Source organism: Callorhinchus milii, unplaced genomic scaffold (genome assembly GCF_018977255.1).
Source record: "Callorhinchus milii isolate IMCB2004 unplaced genomic scaffold, IMCB_Cmil_1.0 Scaffold8, whole genome shotgun sequence".
In the NCBI taxonomy this organism is placed as follows: domain Eukaryota; kingdom Metazoa; phylum Chordata; class Chondrichthyes; order Chimaeriformes; family Callorhinchidae; genus Callorhinchus; species Callorhinchus milii.
Window position 1 is genome coordinate 16,191,738 of NW_024704749.1, and position 9,095 is coordinate 16,200,832.

Here is a 9,095-nt window from a genome sequence, read left to right on the forward strand (position 1 = left end):
GAGCGACGCTTAGAAATCGCTCGCCTTTTCTCCTCATGCAACCTCCCTTTCCCCGACAGACCTCTCTGGATGGCTATGAAACTTCCAATTAGCACTTAAATAACCACGTTGTGATTTTCTGCTGAGAAAACATGGGTAAAAAGGCAGTTCGTCTTATGGAATTGAAATAAATCAAATTGAACTTGTTGAGTTTTCAAGTCCTTAAAGGACTAACTGTTAACTCTACAGATTTTAGTAAAAAAGATTCCTTTGTAGGGGGATCTGGCAAGGAACACCTTGAGTGAATGGAATGCTTTTTTTCCCCCTCCAATCCAGTGGCTGTATCAAAAATAGGTCAGCGGTCGAGACAGCTCAAACTCAATTCCCAAACCTCTCAAACCAACGTCTTTAAACATCAAACCAGCATTTGGGACATCCTCCCAACGTGAAAGGCGCTACACAAATGTAATTTGTTGTTGTTGTTTACGTTGGCACCTTATCAAAAGCCTTCTGAAAATGTTTATGTACCACATTCGTAGCATTACCTTCATCTGTTCGCTCGGTAATCTTGTCAAAAAACTCTTCTTAGATACGTCAGGCAATATTCACTGAGAAAAAACAATTTGGCCCAATGTGCTAAAAATCCTGGATTAAAATGGATTGAATTGAAAAGATTTGAACATAACAGAAATAAATAACTCCCATTTTTATAGTGCCTCATCAAGCTGCAATGTCAAAGCATCTTACAAGTGCAGTGACTACGCTTTTGAAAGAAAAATATTTCAAATACATTTATTTATATTTTAATGAAATTAAAGTAATGAAAGTGGAACTGGATGCACTGGTGGCTTGGCACTGCTACGAGCCATCACAATGTAAGAGTGATTTGTGATCAGTTACCATTTCTCTCCGAGATAATAATTGAATCCTCGTGCACATATGTGGAATTTCAATCTCTTTATTGTTTAAAAGGGAAGATTTCACCATTCCAATACAACACACACTAATTCTGAGCATTCTGCAGCTATGCAGGCTTGAGCGACAGTAATTTTCCTCCCTGCTCTGAAACCTGTGAACCCTGGAGATAACAGAGAGAAGAAAGAGATAAATGTATGTACATGTCTAGCACTTAGCATTAACAGCGGGATTTTACTCCCTTTGTATTCTCGTGAAGGATCGTCGTTTGCAGCATAGCTCTGAGGCCAACTGCTGGAAGATACATGAAGAACTTTCTATTGTGCACAAGTCAAATCCCATTCACAAGTAAGTACTGTCAAGAGTAGGGATTGATTTTGTAGGTAAACATAGGAGCCATTTGCACCAGTAGGATCCCATAAATAGCAATGAATGTCACCAATTAGTAAAGACCAGTTTACCTGGAGGATTGTTGGAGACCAAGAAACTATCTCCTGTTTTAAGAATAATGCCCATTGTGGATGGTACTTTGGATGAGATGTTAACACCAAGCTCCTGTCTGCCTGTTCGGGCTCTCACATGGGGGAACTTACCTTGTACATGCTGCAGTTTAGTTTTGGAAGTGTTCTGATCAAACCCAGGCGTGTCGTCCTTGACAGGAATCCCACCTTGTCGTAGATATTGGGCATCAGATGCTTTGCCCGTGGCACCAAGCCCAGGTCTCCTTGTCTATAGTGAGGCTGAATCCCTGGTCCTCTGATGTCTTGACAGATTTGAACAGATCTGTGGAAAGATGAAGGGAGAGGAACAATAGTTACATAAGGTCCCGTGTTGGCAACTTGTGCCAAGGTCTGACATATGCTCAGAAGCTAAAATGATCTTGGTACTTGGGACTGTAGAGCAGGAACTGGGATCTGAGGGGCATGTCACTCGCTCAGCTCCACGCACAGTGTACCTTTTTGAAATGTTCTCCAGTTTGTTCATCACTGAAGCCTTTTCCTGTTTGGTGAACTCCCCGAGGGGTGGACCCAGCCCGATGCAAGCCGCCGTGTTGAGGACCAGCAGGAGCTTGTGCATCATTTGACTTCGCTGGACATGGACCGACGTTTTGGAGTCGGACTTCTCTGTAACCGGGCCATCCGTAGGGGTTTCAGTGGTGGTGTCAGCGGTGGTGTCGATGACAGTGTCAGTGACGGGCTGCTCTGTGATCGTGGTGGGCTGCTCTGTGATCGTGGTGGGCTGCTCTATTGCATCAATGGGCTCCTCTATGATGGCACTGGGTAGTTTTCTAGTCTCTGGGAGTTCATCATCACTCTGCAGGAAAAGGCAGTGCAATAGATCTTAAAGTCAGGCCATTGGCTGGGAGGGAAAGCATGGTGGAGGCACCGGGACACTTGTGGTTAAAGCCAAGCCCGTTAAGGAAATATGATCAGTTTTCCAATATGCAGGAAAGTAATCTCAGTACTCCAAGCATAAATGCTTCCACCCCCCACCTGCCTCCAGTGTTATTTATAATAATATAATCTTTGTATTTGTCGATACGTCTCAAAAACTCTTCACAGGGTTTACCGCAAAGTATAATGACTGTGAACAGTGAGCTAGAAAGAGAGCAGGAAATTAAACTTGGTGGCGAAATGCAATGACCCACAGAAAGCCATGAAGTCAATGAGCAATCTTAAATCAGCAATCATGAACCTCACAAATCCCTTTGTGATTTCTTCATTTCAGACCCCAGAGATGTAACAGTAAAAAGTTTGCCTTTCAGGTCTGCATGCAGTCCTGAGCTCTGCTGCTAGATGGCATTAATAAGACTTTCTTTTATGAGCTCAGTTGTTTGATCGAAAGTTGGTAAATCAAAGGAAAAAATAACTTGCACTGTATAAGATGTTTATCGGATCTTTAATTTCTTACTCTTTTCAAAGAGCTTCAACCTCTTTTAAAAGTCTCACGTGTGGAACTCCTATCAAATAAATGACTTCTACGATCAAAATTCTACGTCAATTTTGTAGACACCCAACAACTACTGGAGGTACAATTCCATAAGTGGTGATAGGAGCAGCACTAGGCTTTCCAGACCAGAAGAAGTTTATAGGTCCAAATCCAAATCTGTACTGAGTTAGCACAGAATGGGAAGCAGTCTGTGCTACAATCGAGCTGTGTTTCTGGGTTAGGCAGGGAAAATACTGAACCCAGCTGTATTGATTGGCTATAATTACTGTGAAGCAATCTCAGAATGCTGCACAGTAATTATTGCCAAATGCTTCGACTGTTTTGTAGGCAAATGAAGCAGTATTTTACACACAGTAAGGTTCCATTCCATGGGCAGCCACAATCAGCAGGACTGATGGTCAGGACACGTTTTACTCTCCAGCTCATAAATGACAAGATGTAAATCTAGAGGTTGTGCGCAATTGGCTGCCGTGTTTCACCCACAAAATGCAGAGTCAATTCACTTCACAGTGAATTCTGTGAAGTGCTTGGAGAAGTCTTGAAGATGTGATACAGTTGCATATCAAATGCAAGGATTATTATTATTATGACGACGTATGATGGAGATTTCTGCTCTGTCCAGTTGCCAACGTTTTGCCCTCAAAATATACAGTCGATTCACTGCACAGTAAATTCTGTGAAGCTCTTTGAGACCTCTCAATGACCCGATAAAGCATTAAATCAGATGCAAGGATTATCATTATTATTATATAGCATGTACGCAGCACAATAGTTTTCATGAAAGAGTGCCTGAAATAAACCTTTTGTTTTGAATTTTTTTTAAATGCATACCCAGAGTTGTAGGAAGTACTATCTAGGAGGTTTTTTTGTTAATAACACCATCCAGAGGGTCTGTCTGCTCACAGCCACAAGCAAAGCCAGTCCTATAATTCAAGTGGACAATCTCAAGGGTCAAAACGTTGCAGGGTAAAGGGCTGTCCCAGTGGAGTGTACATTGAGTGCAGGGAGGGAAAAATCAGGCAGCACTCCCACCAGCTCCAGAAGTTTATATAATAAAGGTTGGAAAATCTAAACCAAGACACTTCCAAACAGCTGCGATTGATTTTCTGCAAGTTTTGGATTTGATCCCAGGAGCACAGCACTACAACCTGGCGAGAGCTCCGCTCAGCAAGCAGATGTGAAACAGGTCGGTCCCAACACGAGAAGAAGACGGGAAGGAGAGAGGGGGCGGGGAGGGAGGGGGGAAGGGCTGAAAAAACACTCACAGAAGCAACTGGAGAGTTGCACTTATGCTTTCACATGATGTGAATTGTGGGCTGCTCAGGACGCTGTGGTAATTGTGGGCATGCACAACATTGGACAAGTTTCCTTGCTCCACACGCTTCTGTTTACCCAGCAGTAAATAGGAACCCGGTTGTTAAGTCAATTGGCGGATCACTTTTCAGGAGACACAGAATTGACTGAGCTTTTTTTAAAAAAGATGGAGACAGATAGACGCTTGGGAATTGAAGGTATAAATGGAGAAAAGACAGAGAAAATGGGATTAGAAAGATTTAGGAATTAGTTTGGACTAGGAAGGCTCTTCAGCCCATTTGATTTCATCTTTGCGGGATATAATCTTCCCATTGCAGCAACAAGGCAGCCTCCTAACAATGTAAAGGGCTGCCTTGGACTAACAAAATGGAAGAGACAGCTCAACAGCCTAAATGGTCTATTCGTCTTCCTAGGTTTTCAAATCACACACACACACAAAGTCCTCATGCCTGGGTCAGCTTCCCTGCCGCCCCCCCCCACACACACACACACAGACAGACACACCCTGGCTCGGGTGGTAAAGAACTTTGAGATCCGAAAAGCGCTATATAAATGCTCCTTGTATTGCACGGCTGCCATGTGGCTACCAGTTGTGAATCTGAATTGTAATCTTACCAGCAGGATGTCCTTTAGTGCATATGCCGCATCGGACAGGACCTCTTCCACCCTTTTCCGGCGCTCACTCTCCTCCGCCAGAAGCGTCAGCTTATTCTTGAGGTCCAATTGAGTTTTCTTCAGCTCTTCGTCAACATAACTCAACGCTATGCTAGAAGGGAAACATATTGAGATTTATTCGATGCTCCCTGAGCATATGTGCAACAAGTAGGGGAGAAAATTGGAACCCAGGGCTAGGTTGCTGGATGGCTTATCTTACAGGCCAGGTACAATAACAACAACAACATGCATTTACACAGCACACCTCACGCAGTGTAGTGTCACAGAGCATTTTAAAGTGACAGAGCACAATGCCAAACTGGGTGGAGTTGACCGTAGGCACGGTCGAAGAAGAAGGTTTTCAGTCACAATCTGAAGATGGGAAAGGAAGGGGCGAGATGGTGAGATAGTGGGAGAGTGTTCCAGAGTTTTGGAGCATAGTGGCCAAAAGCATGACCACCAATGGTGGAACGGAGGGCACAGGTACAGGGATTCCCAAGGATGGGTGGTGACTGGGTACAGTGATGGGGTATGTTGCTGGATGGGTACAGTGATGGGTTGGGTTGGTTTGCTGGTGACTCACCTACCTGAGAGACTCGTTCTGCTCCTGAAGTTCTTTGACCATTATTTTTTGTTTTTGGTATTCCTCCTCCTCCGTTTTGTATTTATTTAGTAACACCTGCTGCTCTTTACATTTCTCAGTCAGCATGGAGATAATCTACCAAGCAAGAAACAGTTCACTCCAATTGAAGTGCAAAGCGGACGCACACACAATAATGCAACTGTACTTTCTTACTCAATCCTGTGAACATTTTTTTTTCTCGGTTAGCAAAATATGGTCCAACAACCTTCAGACTCGATGCTTCCAACTGCGTCAGACTGAATACCTAAACCTGCTCTGTGCTGGGTTAGCCGATCACAGTTGGGACTATAATTGTCCTCAGTGCCCAGATTAGGAAATACATTATTAAATAGAAATGTACTCATGCAATCCATGTTTGTTTGCAGTACATTGCTGTGTGCAATTGGCTGCCCTGTTTCGCCCACAAAACATACAGTCAGTTCACTTTTACAGTATATTTTATGAAGCGCTTTGAGACGTCTCAGTGAAATGAAAAAGCATAATATCAAATGCAAGGATTATTAGAATTATAGAGAGGGAAGGTTAAGCAGAGAAAAAAATGGGACAAAGTTCTTGTTCATTATCTGGAGATCACACCTCCTCCCCCGTGCCCCACCCTCTGCTGGGAGATGGACCCCAAGAAAGGACCAAAGAGGGAAACATATTGAGATTTATTCGATGCTCTTCTGATAGCCTCTGAGTGAACATCCTACTGATACATTCTGTGAATGGCCTCTTGAGTGCTAATGAATTTTGTGGGAGAGCATCCACAATAGAGGAGAGAAAATGGGAAACAATTGCCACCTTTCTATTGCTGCTGTTCTTTTTAATGAGCTTTCGCTCATTTTCCTCCATTATGTGAAGATGTGTCCACTGGGTCATGGTGGCTTTCCTCATTTCGTCGTTCTGCTTGATCAGCTGTAGGCTTTTGTCCGACATTTTTCCCAGCTGGATGCTGATGGACACGTTCTCCCGGATGGTCCTCTTGGTTGTCTGAGACATCTGTGTTTTTGAAACTCTGCGGAACTCAGTCGCCACCGTGTTAAGCCGCGAGATCATTTCCTTCTTTAACCTGTAGGGATAATGAGTGTAAAGGAGTCATGCACATGCATACCACCCCCCCACACACACGCACACAGATGCACAGAAGACATGCATCGCATATACAAAAGTATCAGGCATACAGGTGCAAGTGAGCACGCATGTGCACACCAATGTACGCGCACACATACATGAGCGTACAGCTGCCTGTAGAGGCAGCAAGCGTGATTTTGTTTTAAGTGTTACTTTACCTGTCTTTGTCGATCACCGCTCTCCTCTCCAGATCGTAAATGGTTCCTTTGTGATCGTGGTCCATCTTTTTAAGTTCTTCTTCAAGGGTCGCAAAGTTGGCCATTAATTGCTCTTTCTGGAGTCGGAATTCCTCCACTGCAGCCAGCTTTCCCGCTGTTTAACACAGAGGAGAGAAGTATCGGTACAGACTTAATCACAGGGCTGGATAGCACACAATGCTGCCATTTCCTCTGTTTAGTGCATCCAGTGCCTTGGGATGTCCTCCCGACGTGAAAGGCACTATATAAATGCAATGTGCTGTAGTTTCTATGTAAACTGTGATGAGCTATTGTAATGTAATGTCAAGCCTTTATCAACCCAATCGCCAGAGGGAACGCAAGAATGGAAATTTAATCGCAAAGAATTATCCCAATTTCCTGCACCTAGAGCGATATTCTCTGTCGTGAGCTGATCCTTGGCATCCTGACACTCGTGACGTAAATGGGACAGCTGGGTCTCATAGGCGTCCTTCTCCACTTCCTTGGCCTGATCCAGGGCCACCAGTTTGTCGTTCAGGTCAGCGATCTCGTCTGCCCTCTGATCCAGGCATTTCTTCAGGAAGGAGATGATGTCCTCCATTTCCTTGGATAAGCGCGTGAGACTGTCCTCCGATTCATTTTTCTGTACTTCCAGCTCGTCCAGTCGCCGCTGGTACCTTGGCACACAAATCACAGCGGCTCGGTTTATTTTCGGTCAAATTATTTTGTGAATGGAGCAAGACCTCAAGGGTCAGGTCCAAGTTACAGCCTCTGGTGAACTCTAAGCTAATGGTATCCCAATCTTCCACACGCTCCCCTTACCCTTAAGTCTCTCTCTATTTCAAACACCCCATCATATTGTCTTGTTAGAAAGATATGGACGACTTCACCTATGGTTTGCTTGTATCAGAGAAGTCCACATTACCCCCTTTCCCCCCCAATCTCCCCCTTTAATTATTTGTATGACTGCACCTCCCTATCCCTCAGAGGGTGTCGGAGTCCTCTTAAATGAGTCAATCATTCATCCACAAGCGTTTATCTGTCTATAAGTTTACAAGTATATAAATCTGCTTATAAGTGTTTACAAACATATGTATAAATATATTTATCAACATATAACTTGTAAGTTTGTAAACTTATGTGTGTGTGAGTGGAATATTACTGCTTCGTATTTATTTAGGTGTACAATAATACTCCATTGGTGGGGGGTGTTGGGGGGGGGGGGTGGGGGGGGTGTTGGGGGAGGTGGGGAGGGTGTGGGGGAGTTGGAGGGGGTGGGGGGGGGGTGTTGGGGGAGGTGGGGAGGGTGTGGGGGGAGTTGGAGGGGGTGTGGGGGGGTGTTGGGGGAGGTGGGGAGGGTGTGGGGGGAGTTGGAGGGGGTGTGGGGGGGTGTTGGGGGAGGTGGGGAGGGTGTGGGGGGAGTTGGAGGGGGTGGGGGTGGGGGGTGTGGGGGTGGTGGGGGGGTGGGGGTGTTGGGAGGGGGGTAGGGGTGTGGGGCGGGTGTGGGGGTGGTGGGGGTGTGGGGGTGTTGGGGGGGTGTTGGGGGAGGGTGTGGGGGTGGTGGGGGTGTGGGGGTGTTGGGGGGTGACACAGGGGGACACGTTACATCAGTGCAACAACATTGCAACAGTGTCGCCGTTGGTGGGTGCGGCGATAGTGTAGTAACGGGAGAGCATTGTAACCATGTCCAGGGCCGCAGTGTAGTGACTGGGGGGGGGGGGACAGTGTAGTGACCGGGGGGAGGGGGGGGGGGGGCAGTGTAGTGCCCGGGGCCGCAGTGTAGTGACTGGGGGGGGGGGCAGTGTAGTGACTGGGGATTACTTGGCCACTCTGCTCAGTGTAGTGACCGGTGGGGGGGGGGGGGGGGCAGTGTAGTGACCGGGGCCGCAGTGTAGTGACTGGGGGTGGGGGGCAGTGTAGTGACTGGGGGGGGGGGGGCAGTGTAGTGACCGGGGCCGCAGTGTAGTGACTGGGGGGGGGGGCAGTGTAGTGACTGGGGGGGGGGGGGCAGTGTAGTGACCGGGGGGGGGGGGGGCAGTGTAGTGACCGGGGGGGGGGGGGGGCAGTGTAGTGACCGGGGGGGGGGGGGGGGGGGGGGGGGGGGGGCAGTGTAGTGCCCGGGGCCGCAGTGTAGTGACTGGGGATTACTTGGCCACTCTGCTCTCCTGGTCCCGGATCTGAATCAGATAGAACTCTTTGTCCAACTCTGAGAGCGGCTCTGACTTCTTGGCCTCCGTGTCCCCGGGGGGGGCGGCGCGGTCTTTCTTCTTCTTGGGGGCCATGTGGGTCCCTGTGCCGCTCCCACAGCTCTGCCCCCACCGCCCGGTCCTGTCGCTAAGGGCTTCCCCCCC

General features: G+C 47.1%; 1 protein-coding gene across 1 annotated transcript; it reads right to left on the reverse strand.

The window, feature by feature from the left end:
- Positions 1-921: 921 nt before the first annotated feature.
- Positions 922-9,095, reverse strand: cfap157 (cilia and flagella associated protein 157). The gene is made up of 9 exons (XM_007900329.2): positions 8,893-9,095; positions 7,150-7,421; positions 6,727-6,880; positions 6,239-6,506; positions 5,400-5,530; positions 4,774-4,924; positions 1,850-2,208; positions 1,488-1,677; positions 922-1,057 (listed from the first exon to the last, which is right to left on the reverse strand). The coding sequence occupies exons 1-9, from the start codon at positions 9,024-9,026 to the stop codon at positions 1,004-1,006; spliced, it is 1,713 nt and encodes a 570-aa protein (XP_007898520.2). The 5' UTR covers positions 9,027-9,095; the 3' UTR covers positions 922-1,003.

Coding starts and splice junctions, on each gene's coding strand:
- cfap157 (XM_007900329.2), bottom strand. CDS start 9,026: ATGGCCCCCAAGAAGAAGAAAGACCGCGCCGCCCCCCCCGGGGACACG. Junction 4,925..5,399: donor GAGCAGAACGAGTCTCTCAG/GTAGGTGAGTCA, acceptor TTTCCCTTCTAG/CATAGCGTTGAGTTATGTTG. Junction 1,678..1,849: donor CTGGAGAACATTTCAAAAAG/GTACACTGTGCG, acceptor ATCTTTCCACAG/ATCTGTTCAAATCTGTCAAG.